General features: G+C 46.2%; 1 protein-coding gene across 1 annotated transcript in view; it reads right to left on the bottom strand.

Moving 5' to 3' along the window:
- LOC309550417 (ribonuclease H1-like) overlaps positions 1–12,989 on the bottom strand; it is a gene marked incomplete at its 5' end in the record, with an annotated part of 99,024 nt that overhangs the window by 45,173 nt on the left and 40,862 nt on the right. Inside the window, one exon of the mRNA XM_082250800.1 lies at positions 4,343–4,397. Within this exon, the coding sequence (XP_082106926.1) occupies positions 4,343–4,397 (55 nt within the window). The remainder of the gene's footprint in view (positions 1–4,342; positions 4,398–12,989) is intronic.

Raw genomic sequence — 12,989 nt, 5'->3', positions numbered from 1 at the left:
GTTCACCAGCCACCCGAATTCCTGTAAAGAAATCATAGTAATTTCTATGTTCTGTAGCAAGGTCTGAGGAGACTCTGCATGAAGCAGAAGATCGTCTAGGTAACCAAGGATCGATATGCCTCTTTGGCGCAGAAGTGCCAACATTGGGGCCAACACCTTCGTGAAGACCCGCGGAGCCGTGGCGAGACCGAAAGGTAACGCCACAAACTGATAAGTGGTTCTCTTCTACGGAAAAGCGTAGAAACCGCTGATGTCCTGCGAAAATGGGAATGTGAAGATATGCGTCCTTGATGTCTATGGACGCTAGGACATCCCCTGGATGCAGGAAGGCTGCTACTGTGCGAATGGACTCCATTCTGAATCTTCTTATGTTGACAAAAGAATTGAGTGCCCTTAAGTCCAGAATTGGACGCACTTTGCCCTCTTTCCTGGGTATTGTAAATAGGTTTGAATAAAACCCTTGAAACCGTTCTGTCCAAGGAACGTGGACTACCACTCCTTGTTGTAGTAAATCTGTGACTGCTCTCCGCAGATCTTCTAAACGATCCGGGGATAGTCGGATATTGGAAGGGAAGAATCGCGCCGGTGGGAGAGATCGAAACTCGATCTTGTACCCTGACCTTATGACTTCGCAAACCCATTTGTCCGGGATTCTGGAAAGCCATGGATCCGGGAACCGGCGAAGACGTCCCCCCACCCCAGTTATGGGTGGGGGCGCACCTTCAGGCTTTGGACGGTTTATCTTCAGGTCTGGAGGGGGCGGGCTTTTGCTTGCCCGACCAACGACCCCTGACGCCTCCTGCAGGAGCTTTGGAGGACTTAATTTTTTCACCCGCGGGACGAAAAAAACCTCTTGTGAGCAGAAAAAGAAGGCCCTCGTCTTTGACGAGTTCCTTTACCTTTAAAATTTTGCGGTAAAAAGGTGCTCTTTCCACCCGTGAGATCCTTAATGATCTCATCTAAGTTGGCTCCAAATAGACGCTCTCCTAAAAAGGGGATATTAGCCAATGCTTTTTTGGAACCTTGGTCGGCTAACCAACCTTTTAGCCACAGTGTACGCCTGAGAACCACTGCTGAGACTGATGCTCGCGCCATTAATGGAGTGGCGTCTAACGCCGCATCACATACAAACTGTAACCCCTGTATCATTTGTTCCAACAAATCTGATACCGCCTGAGGGACCTCTTCTAAGTCCCGGCGTAACCACTTGGTCCATTCAGTTACAGCCTGCGAAACCAGACCAATAGCTATTATAGGTCTGAAAGCTGATCCAATCAAGGAAAACATGGTGCGAGACATAGCTTCTATCTTGCGATCCACTGGATCTTTAAAAGACGGAGCGTCTTCTAGAGGAATAACCGTGGCTTTATTCAATCTAGCAATTGGTGAATCCACCACAGGTGGTTCTGTCCATTTCTTAATGAGGGTTTCCTCAAACGGATAACGCCTGTCAATGCGTTTAGAAATAGTAAAAGTGCGTTTTGGCAGACGCCATTCTTCTTCGATTGGATTGCCAAAACATTTGGGCAATGGAAAAACCTTCGCCACTTTGATGCGTTTTTTAGTCCCAAAAGGTATTTTAGTTTCAGCTATTTCCGATGGAATACCCTGTAACCTTAAGGTTTCTTGAACAGATACAATGAGTGCGTTTACCAACGCTTCCTCTCGGGCTATGGCGGATGCCGAAACATCCTCCTCGCTGTCTGAAGAGACAGGACCCGAGACACCAATCCCAGATGAAGTACCTGCAACTGCAGAAATAGGCTCAGAGTCTGAATCCGAGGTTTCAGATAATAAGGGGTTAGGCGGGGGTCGCTTTCTTGCGCCCTGTCCCTGACAAGCCACTTCCACCCGGGACACAAAAGTTTCCATAATAGCTGACAATGATTCAATTGTCAGTGGGGTGCTGGAGGATCCTGCAGACCCCTCGAGGGGATCCGGAGGAGATACATGAGTGGCAGGGTCCATGTTAATTCAGGACACCTTTGCCAGCAAAACAAAAAAAAAAACTTTTTCTTTTTTTTTTTTTTTTTGTGTGTCTCCCCCTAGCGCAATAGCGCCCCTCAGAGTACCTGCTTCTCGATCCCACAGAGAGAGAGAGGGACCCCCAAGGCTCACCAACCGATGCAGTGAAGTTTCCAACCAACTGCAGTCAGCGTCTGTCTTACACAGACTGGAAGGAGCTGTTGCTTTTTCCCGGGTAGAAGGACGTGGCTCCGCCCCCTGTGTACGCCTTCCGGTGTTCCCAGCTCTCCACGAGGTAGCTGGGCTCACGAAACATGGCCGCCCCCATAGAAGAGACATAAGACTCCAAAAACATGGCGGCCGGCGTGACCTGAGGACATACATGCACTTGGTCTACGGCAAAATGGCGGCGGACCGCCGAAATCGTTTTCCCAGCACATCCACCTGCATCTCTGCTAAGAGGCGATATATGGATCTACAGGAGATACACTACAAATAAGGTAGGATTATACCTCCTATGTCTGCTGTAATGTTACAGTCTGCTGGGTAGAGTGTTAGCTCTCAAACCAAGTCCACTTCCCACAAACACATGCTGTATTACAAGGGGGACTTGTAAGTATCAGATATATACTGACCATATATGGAGGGGCCCATAATTCATACTGCCTCATAACGAGGAAAGAAAAAAAGGGAACGTTTACTCACCATACCGAACCGACAGGCACCCTCTCTTCACAATACCCTCTCCACCGGGGTGGGGGTTTGTGGACCACTCCGGACGCCTCGACTCTCAGGTTCCTGGCGTCCAAGCGAGACTTTTAACTCGCAAGGTCAGCCCCTCCCAGCGCGGAGCTCTGGTCTGCACGCGCTCGTAGGCAGAAAACCGGGGTGACCACTGGATCTCAACATCCAGCCCGTCGCCCGGCCCCGCATACTTACTTGAATGTGTCGCGGCCGACCAAGCGCAATGCCATGGTCTGCGCGCGCTCGTAGGCTGGCTGGGGTGACCACAAGTGTCGCCCAGTCCGGCATTTTTGCTTGAAGATCTCACAGGAAAAACACGAGAAAAACTACCTAAAAAATGTCTTTTTCTTAAAGAAAAAAGTCTTGCCAGGACCAAAGATCCCAGCAAGGAACTTAGGTCCTTACTCCTGACTAGACAGAAAAAAACTGATTCCCTGTAGCAGAGAGAGGGAGGATATACCCTCAGGGACTGCCTCTAAGGTGGAGCCAGAACGTTTTGTCTTTCTGCCTAGTCCTACTCCTGCGGAGACAACATAACCCAGCTCTTGAGAATCAAGAAGACTACGTCTGTCAATGAGCGATAGAGAAAAGTAGTGCATGGACGAACCGTGGATGTGTCCGGTGAGGTAGCCACCTCACAGGCTGCATCTCTGAGGACAGGGATGGGTCGTTTGCGAGGCCAGGGCGAACACATAGCCTGCTAAATGCTCGATGGCGGGCTGGGATTCCATCTGACCCTCTATCCTGGAGAACCAGGACGACCAGTCCGATTCCCAGCTCCGCAAACGCCTTCTTCATCTGAAGATCCGACTAACGCTGACAAAATAAACAGCTAGCAATGCAAAGAAAAAATGACATTTGCAGAAAATAAATCATAAAAAGAGAAGGCTGAGACTGTAGCCCCAGCACAGGGAAGCCTATCTACTCCACTAGGCAGAAGACAAACTGAATTGGGATGGCTGATTGCAGGGGGGGAATTGACCAGTGGGACAGCCCCCATGGGTGTGTCTATGTAAAATGCTTTCTTTTTTTTTTTTAACAAGTCTTATGCCTAGCTACTCCTGTGGAGAGGAAGTCAATAACCCATTGGTGAAGACTGTACGAGTGGACAGCGACTGTCGGAGGACGTAAGAGAAAAAGCGTTTCCATACGTCCGGATTAAACGGACAGGATCGGATGGAAGTGGGTGTCAGCGGAGTGGTCTCCGCTGACACCCGCTGCCCCATAGGGATGCATGGAGCATCCGATCAGGTCCGCCTGAAAAACGTATCGGATCGCCTGTGTGAAAGGGGCCTAAAGCAGAGTGTGTGGGTGTATGCCTGCAGGTACTGTCCCATAGGCGTGGTAAAGATTTTTCCTGCCTAGGGTCTTACTCCTGTAGGGGGCAGCATAACCCAAAGGTCAAGAAAAATATGGAGCTGCGTCTGTCAATGAACGATAGGCAAAAAATATTTATAAGCAATGGCGACAGTTGTTACAGAAAATTGCATCCAAGTGAAGCAAGTAAGGGCATCCTTAAAGGGTATCATTATATCTTCTTCTATTATATGTACATGAGTAAAATCTACATACATTTTCAACTAAATCCACAGAAAAATATTAAAAACACTATTTTACTACAAAAATCAACTACCTGAATCTCTGCTCGCTGATTAGTCTGTCTTCCCATGAGTCTTTCTGCCACGTTCCTATTTAAACACAAGAAACGCATAAACAGAAGCTGGGAAAACACTGACTCTTTGGCACACAGGTAGCACTGGCATACACAAAGTGCATTTAAATGCTTAGAATAGAATGAATTGAATACTTTTTTATTCTCAGTCTGGCAATGTGATCATTTTGTAAACATATTGGAATTCATTTTTAGTGGAACAAAGGCATTGTTTTAACATTTTGGAAACCCCCATTCAGATCAGTTCATCGTGGATACAAATTCATCATGGCTCACGGGTTATGCCAACTGGCATAAATCTAGTCTTCATAAAGGAAATACATTTTTATACCAACAAAATTTGGTGGCTATGTGTACTGTATTGGGGAGCTCTTCCATTCTGACATGCACAAAGCCCCTGTAAATAAGCTTCAGGGTTTCTGCAGAACCTATACAAGTCAAGTCATGTATCAGTTATTACATCCAAGCATTGGGCCAATTCACACGGACTTGTGCTAAAATGCATTTACATTTCCATCTCTTTTAGTTGCATTTTAATGCGCGCTGACATATATTTTGACATCCGTTGGCATACATTTTGCATTTTAGCACAACGCAACATTTTTGTATGAATAGGACACATTGGAAATTATTGTTTTTCAGATGTCCTTTCATTGATCTGCATTGCATAGCTGCCCTAAAATGCACTGATGTGAAATGGCCATTATTCTTCCTTTCAGAGGGGTAAATAAAAAATTACATACAGGAATTAATGGACAAAAAAGGGGATATGAAAACTCACACTACAGTAGACTTATAAAACCGGATATCTGACTGCTCACTAAAAGCTATTGCACACCACTACTTCCTTCATCACAGTAGAACAGAATTGTAGAATACACAATGCAGAGTGATGCACCGAAATTTCAGCTTCCGAACATGCCCACGATTTTACCTTACTTGTTTTTCATAGGTCATGGGACTCAAAAAATGCAACATGGGATTTCTTGGTACGTTTTGGATTCATTTTTGTTTTTTTAACTGACCAAATATGCACCAAAAAATGCAACAAGCAGGGTTTTTAACATTACTTCAAAAAAGGTACCGATAATGGCATACAATAAATTCAAAATTCATGAAAAGTCAAATACAATTATTTATTAGCGCTTGTGTAATTATATTTATATATATATATATATATATATATATATATATATATATATATATATATATATATATATATATATATATATATATATATATATATATACACATACACACACACACACACACACACACGGCTCGACAAACCCCGGGCGCCAGGTCGCATTGGCGACTAGAATTAGCGACCTGGCGCCTGGGTTGCACTGCAAGGTTTGCAGTCCCTTTGGTGTCCCCCCAACCACTCACCGAGTGCACGGACTTCTGCACCCTCCGAAAATTGAGGCCGCGGCTTTTCGGCCTTCTTCAGTGAGAGAACGGGGAACTGGCGCCCTCTTGTGGTGGCCGGGAGTTTGACAAGCAGTAACTAATGGCTGTTTCCCCTGCCTGTCCATATTCTATCTATCTATCTATCTATCTATCTATATATTTTTTTTTTTATTTTTTTTCCCCTCATCGCCATGCCACAGCCGAAGGCCCCTTTCACACGGGCTGTCTGATCAGGTCCGCCTGTCAGTTTTTCAGGCAGACCTGATCGGACCCTTGAGTCTCCTCTATGGAGCAGTAATCTGCTGCCATCTGATCCTGTCTGCCAAAAACAGACGGATGGTGGTTCTATTTTCTATCCATCCCGTGGATCGGATCAGATGGCATCGGATGGAAACAGACAGTCTGTTTCCATCCAATTGCGCTATAGAGGAGAGTGGGTTCTAGTAGTTTTTAGGTGTACATTTATATGTTATTTTTTCGGAAATAAAGCTTGTGCAATGCTGTACCCAAACAAAATGTAGTTTTTTTTCACACAAATAGAGCTTTCTTTTGGTGGTACCTGATCACCACTGGGTTTATTTTTTTATTATGTAAATGAAAAAAATTGGATTTTTGCCTTAACGTAAAATCCTTTTCTCTGTAGTTAATTGACGGACGCAGTCTTCTGATCTTCATATTATTATTATTACAGGTACTTATATAGCGCTGTCAATTTACGCAGCGCTTTACATATACATTGCACATTCACATCAGTCCCTGCCCTCAAGGAGCTTACAACCTAAGGTCCCTAACTCACATACATACACAGTAGGGCCAATTTTATACAGGATCCAATTAACCTACCAGCATGTCTTTGGAGTGTGGGAGGAAACCGGAGTACCCGGAGGAAACCCACGCAGGCACAGGGAGAACATGCAAACAGGTAGTGTTGTGGTTGGGATTTGAACCAGCGACCCTCTTGCTGCTAGGTGAAAGTGCTAACCACTACACCACTGTGCCGCCCTTATATCAGTAGTGTTATACTGCCCCCTACAGGAGTAGAACACTAGGCAGAAAAAAATTCTGGGTACCCCTATGGGCAGTCCCAGGGGGGTATACCCTCTCTCTCCCTGCTATAGGATGTCAGTTTTTTATCAAAGCAGTGTCAGAGAAAATAATACCAACCCAACTCAAAATAGAGGGACGGGTACTGCGTTCGTCAATGAACTTCAGAGAAAAGGATTTTACGGTAAGAAAAAAATCCAAGTTTTCTCAATCGTTTATTGACGGAGGCAGTCTTCTGATCTTTAAATCAGTAGGGACTTCCCGAAGCAGTGCCATAAAATGAGGGGTGGGAACAGCAGAAAAATAAGTCCCCAAGACTAAACCATAGCCAACCAGGACTCCTCAGAACAACAAGATGAGACCCACCTGAAAAAAACCTATCTAGAAAGAAAAAAACTCGGCCAGGACCAGAGATCCCAGCAAGGACTGGATCCTTACTCCTGACTAGGCAGATTAAAAAACGGACATCCTATAGCAGGGAGAGAGAGGGTATACCCTCCCCTGGGACTGCCTATAGGCATACACAGAATTTTTTTCTGCCTAGTGTCCTACTCCTGTAGGGGGCAGTATAACCCTACTGCTATGAATATCAGAAGACTGCGTCCGTCAATGAACAATAAAGAAAATTAAAAAGTTACTTTTTTATTTTTGCTATAAAAGATATCCAATAAAAAAAATAAAGATTTCTTTACCAATTTAGGCCAAAATTTATTCTGCTACGTCTTTGGTAAAAACAAATTTCCAATAAAGTGATATTGATTGGTTTGTATGAAAGTTGTAGTTTCTACAAACTGTGGCATATATATTGGATTTTTTTTTTATAGTACTTATTGAGGTGATCAGCAGGCAGGCAGTCCTTAAGTGGTTAAAACACGAAAGGGTCACTTTAATATATAACTAAATGCTAGGTTCATTAAAATGTCAGAATACTTTAACCACTTGTCTATAAAAAGGTAAGTTTATAAATGTAATGGTAGACAAGTATGTAAATTAAGTTCACAGCTGTTGAAGCTGTGAGCCCGATACCAGCTGTAAGAGCCGGCGAAGGGCTTTCCAATTAAAGTGATCAAGTGGCTCTAAAGTTGCCTGATCACTTTTAAGGGACTCTCGAAGGGATACCCACTGCCAGCAAAGTCAGCAGTACTCACAGCGTTTCCAGGGCTCTCCCATTCCACCAGGGAGCCCGGGACTACAAGAAAGTGCTTACCCGGAGTAAGCAGGAAGAACTCAGGGAACAGATGTGACTATTGACCCCAGAAGTGGCGTGCATTACATCTTTTCCACAATCACAGCTGTCTCTCCTCAGCTAGTGTACCAAGGATGCAGTTATCCCAGCACAATCTGTGCTGAAATAGCTGCAATGGAGGGCAGGGGAGACATTGGGGATCTAATAAACTCCTCAATGTCTCCATAAAGAGTACCAGTCACCTGCCCATGCTATCACATAGGGAGCAATAAAGTAAAATAAAATTAAACATTTTAAAAGCACCACTGCACACCTAAAAAAAAAAAAAAAAAATAGCAGTGTTGGATGTAGAACATCTGACCTTTGGAAGGAACGATGGCAGGGATGAAGAACCACCTATCTCTGTGAACCACTAGGTAAATTGGACAAGACAACGCTGCCAGCTCTTAGCCACCAAAAAGGCCACCTTCTGGGACAAAAGCCGATTATTTTCAAAGGGAGGTTTCTGGAGAATGGACAACCAAATTGAGGTCCCACAGCGGCAATCGAGACACCTTACTGAAAGAGCCAAGTGCCGAACTGCCTGGATAAAAAGGTACGCACCAAGGAAAGTGTGGCCAATGGACTTTGAAAGAAAACCGCCAAGGCCAAAACCTGGCCCTAATGGTACCCAAAGCCAGGCGCTGCTCAAACCCTCCTTGAAGGAAAAAGGGGGAACCCCAAGAGACACACACCATGCAATGTTCGTGTTCCAAGTACGATGGTTGGTCTTCCTAGAGGTAGATTTTCTAGCCTTTAACAGCATAGGACAGGCTGGCATCCGTGGCGATAACCGTCCAGTACAGAGGGGGAAAGGATTTTCCCTGTCAAAGTGACGGAGAACGAAGTCACCTCTAGAGACCGTGAATTCTTGTCCCATTTCAACAGAATATTTTTCTAGAGATATTGTGTGGAACTGTGCAAATGGAACCACCTCAAAAAAGGTAGACACCATCAGGCCCAACACCAGCATGCAAGCCCGGAGGGATAACCGCCTGCTGGAAAAAAAACAGAATTGCCTCCAGCAATATCTGGAATGTTTCCAGAGGAAGAAACACTCTGGCTGAGGCCGAGTCTAGAGTCAGACCCAGATAGTCCAGTTGTGGATGGAACCAGAGCAGACTTCTGAAGGTTCAGCATCCAACTGAACTCCCTCGCAGAGTAAGCTCCAAGTTGTCCATAAGAGAAGTCGGAGGCTCTGCTCGCAGAAAAAGATTGTCAGGTACCCCAGTACTGCGATCCCCCACTGACGCAACAATGGTAGCACCAGGGCCAACACTTTTGTAAAGACCCGAGGAGCAGAGGCGAGGCCAAAGGGTAATGTCACAAACTAATATTGCTCCTCACCCGCGGCAAAGCGTAAATAGTGCTGGTGACCGGCACAACTTGGAATGTGAAGGTATGCGTCCTTGATGTCGATAGAAGCGAGAAAATCCCTCTGATGTAGGGGATGCCACTACCGTGCGAATGGACTATTCGGAATGTCTGTACCCGTACAAAGCAGTTTAGCGATTTAGGGTCCAGAATTAGACGTACCTTGCCTTCCTTCCTGGGAACTGTAAAGAGGTTGGAGTAAAACCCCTGAAAACGTTCTGAAGTTGGAACCTGAACAATTACCCACCCCTTGAAATAAGTCTTGCACTGCCCCAAAGAGACCCTGTAAGGAATATGGGAAAAAGTGCAAGTTGGAAGGCAAGACTGAACCTCGATCTTGTAGTTGGAATAAATAACTTAGTGGACCCACTTGTCCTGTACCAGGGAGGTCCTCGGATCCGGAAAACCAGCAAAGACATCCCCCCACCCCAGATACATGTGAGGGTGCCCCTTAATGCAGAGGAAGCCTTGTCCGCAGGTCTGGAAGAGCCCGCTCGTGGCTTGACAGACCAGGTCCTCTTGGAACCTCAAGTGGAAGCCCTGAAGGGCTTTGTCCCTTGTCTTGAGACCCTGAGGGATGAAAAAGGCCTTTAAAGGCAGGGGCCTCCTCGACCAGAATTAAGGTAGCTTTATTTAACCTGGAAACCGGCGAGTCCTCAACGGGTGGGACCGTACACTTTTTAAGCAGGGAATCCTCATAAGGATACCGCATAGCAAAATGCTTAGGGACCACAAGAGTGCGTTTTGGGCAACCCCACTGTTTTGTGACAATGTTGTCAAAGTAGGTAGAAAAGAGGAACGCCCTCTGCGCTTTGGAGGGCCTGTGGGTGCCAAAACTGACCGGTGCCCCTGAAGCAGCATCAGCTGCATCTTACAATTTTAACGTTTCAGGCACTGACACAATCAGTGCATCCACCAGCGCCTTTTTATGCGCGCTAGAGGAGCAGAGGAATCATCCTCACTATCGGAGCACTCAAGGGGGCGTGGACGCAGACCTAGTAGGGTGACTCGCGTCCACGATGTCCAAAACATATTCAGGATCTGATGAGACAGAGGAGGCAGGGGGCGCTATATATTAAGCTCACCCGGAAAACCTAATCAGGGAGGGCGCCGACTGCGATCCCGCAAAGGGGACGCCGACCAAGGGCCCATGAATGGACCACCTACTGGACCCTCCAAAAAAAGCAAGGGGGGGGGTCGCCCTCCGAGCTCCTCTATAGAGGCCCGCATAAAAGGAAATAGCCCCCTAAAAGTGGGCCATCCCCCGTGACACGAAAGCAGGGTACCCTGATGGTCCTGCAGCGCTAAAAAGGGGCAGGTGCCCTACACAATGACAACATGGCTGCCTTAAAAAAATAAAAACTGCCCCCACAGCGCCAAGCCCTTCCAAGGGAGGCGCCAAGCTGGCCACATGGCCTAGTAGGCCTCAAGCCGTGGCCCAAATTTTTGAGGAGGCCCAGCCGCAAGTGCACAGATCCCAGCCAGGCAGATGCCCAAAAGAATAAGAGTGGGGGTTTCAGCTAACCTCACTGAAGCCACCCCCAACAGACTCGCCCGACTCGGCCTAGTAGGCTGTGGCCTAAAGTTTTGTGGACGTCCAGCCGCTTGGTGCGAGCCCCAGCGGAGCCAACCACACAGGGGCAGTTGAGGGCAAATGCCCAAATGGAGGGTAGTGGCTTCAGCCACCCCCACTGGGGGCGCCCCACATAGTTCCCGACCAGTAGGCCGCAAAGCCGTGGCCTAAATTTTTGGCCCAATCCGGCCGGGTTAAGGGGGGACCCGCAGAATTCCAAAACATCCGCTTCTCCAGCCCAACAACTGCAGCAGGGAGCGCAGAGGACATCCCTGCCCTAGTCACCAACCCCCAGGGTGGAAAGGAACCCTGCTCTAACCCCCGCTGCGCAGCAACTCAAACAAGTCCCCCTTAAGAGCCTGTGGCAAACTTGCTGTAGCAGCTACCACCCCATCTCTTTGCTAAATATTGATGTAAAATTATACTCCAAGGTTTTGGCCACTAGACTTTTACATCTCCTCCCAAAATGGATCTCAGCAGACCAAACTGGCTTCATACCCGGCAGGGAGGCTAGGGACAACTCCCTGTGCTCGCTTTCAATAAACCACTTTGTCCAGAGGTGTTCGCAGCCCACACTATTTTTCTCCACAGATGCCGAAAAGGCTTTTGACAGGGTGGATTGGGACTACCTCCTGACGACACTCCATCTCGGAGTGGGTCCAAAAATGCACAATCGCATCTCATCCCTATACTCGTATCCCATTGTAAAGATTTGCATCAATGGCCTTCTCAGCAACTCCTTTCCCCTACATAATGGTACTAGGCAGGGATGTCCACTATCCCTCTACTGTTCCCCATAGCGCTAGAACTATTTCTGGCCTTTATTAGGAACAACAGTGACATTAAGGGGGTAACAAAAGGCTCCACACCTCATAAATCTGTGCATATGCGGACGACATCTTGCTCTTCATCCAACGCCTTTGTATCTCCAAGAAATTTTTTAAAGGCCTTCCGGACATTCCAAATGCTCTCCAGTTTTAAAATAAACCTTATGAAATCTGAAATTTTAAATATCAACTTCCCATCCACAGAAGCTAAATTGTTAAAACCCCTCTTCCCTTACGCATGGAAATCTAACAGTCTTAAATATTTAGGTATTTACCTCACACCCGTCTTTTGTCTCTCTTTCAACACAATTATATTCCTTTACTAAAGAATGTTAAAATCGGACCTCCGAAGATGGGCCTCCCTCCCTGATTCCTGGTTGGGTAAAATTAACATCATATGGGTGCAACTGGAGTCTAAGTTTCATGTTCATCAAGATGTCTCACTTTGTCTACTTCACATCTATTTCCTTGTTGGATATATGGGACCTTTCGCACAAAAAAAAAAAAAAAAAAAAAAAAAAAAAAGATTCTTGGCCTTATAATTCTCCTTTAATGCCACTACTCAATCATAATTTCTTTCTACCTGGGTTATTAGATAAAGGCTTCAAACAATGGTCCCCTAAGGGCCCCTTGTTACTCCATCATGTTGTTCAGTCACACTCTCCCAAACCCCTTACAGGAACCCAAACACCCAAATTTATGGACAAATGGAGATATAACTAACTTATTCAATTCCTCCATTCCCTGCCTCACCCATTGAGAGACTTAAAAGATCTGAATCCAATTGAAGCTATACTCAAGCACAAGTCCCCTCAGTCTCACTGTGTCTCAGTTTTTACAAGGCCCTCGTTTCACTTCGGGGACCGCCCTAACCAGAATACCTTGATAAATGGCAATCGGAGCTTCACTTTCAATTGTCGGAAGAGCAGAAAGACAAAATTCGAATTCTCTCGCACTCTTCTTCAATCTCATCAAAGATGGCAGAAACTAATTACAAGCTTCTGGTCAGATGGCATTACACTCCCCTCAAGCTACATAAAATGTTCCCCTCCAGATCCCCCTTGTGTTGGAGGAACTGTGGGAACACTGCATTTAATTCTCACATTTGGTGGGATTGCCCACTGATCCAACCATTCTGGACTGAGGTTATTCATT

This window comes from Pelophylax lessonae (assembly GCF_965119305.1).
Source record: "Pelophylax lessonae genome assembly, chromosome: 3".
Lineage (NCBI taxonomy): Eukaryota > Metazoa > Chordata > Amphibia > Anura > Ranidae > Pelophylax > Pelophylax lessonae.
Note: the sequence above shows the minus strand (reverse complement) of the source record. Positions and strands in the feature narration are given on the sequence as shown.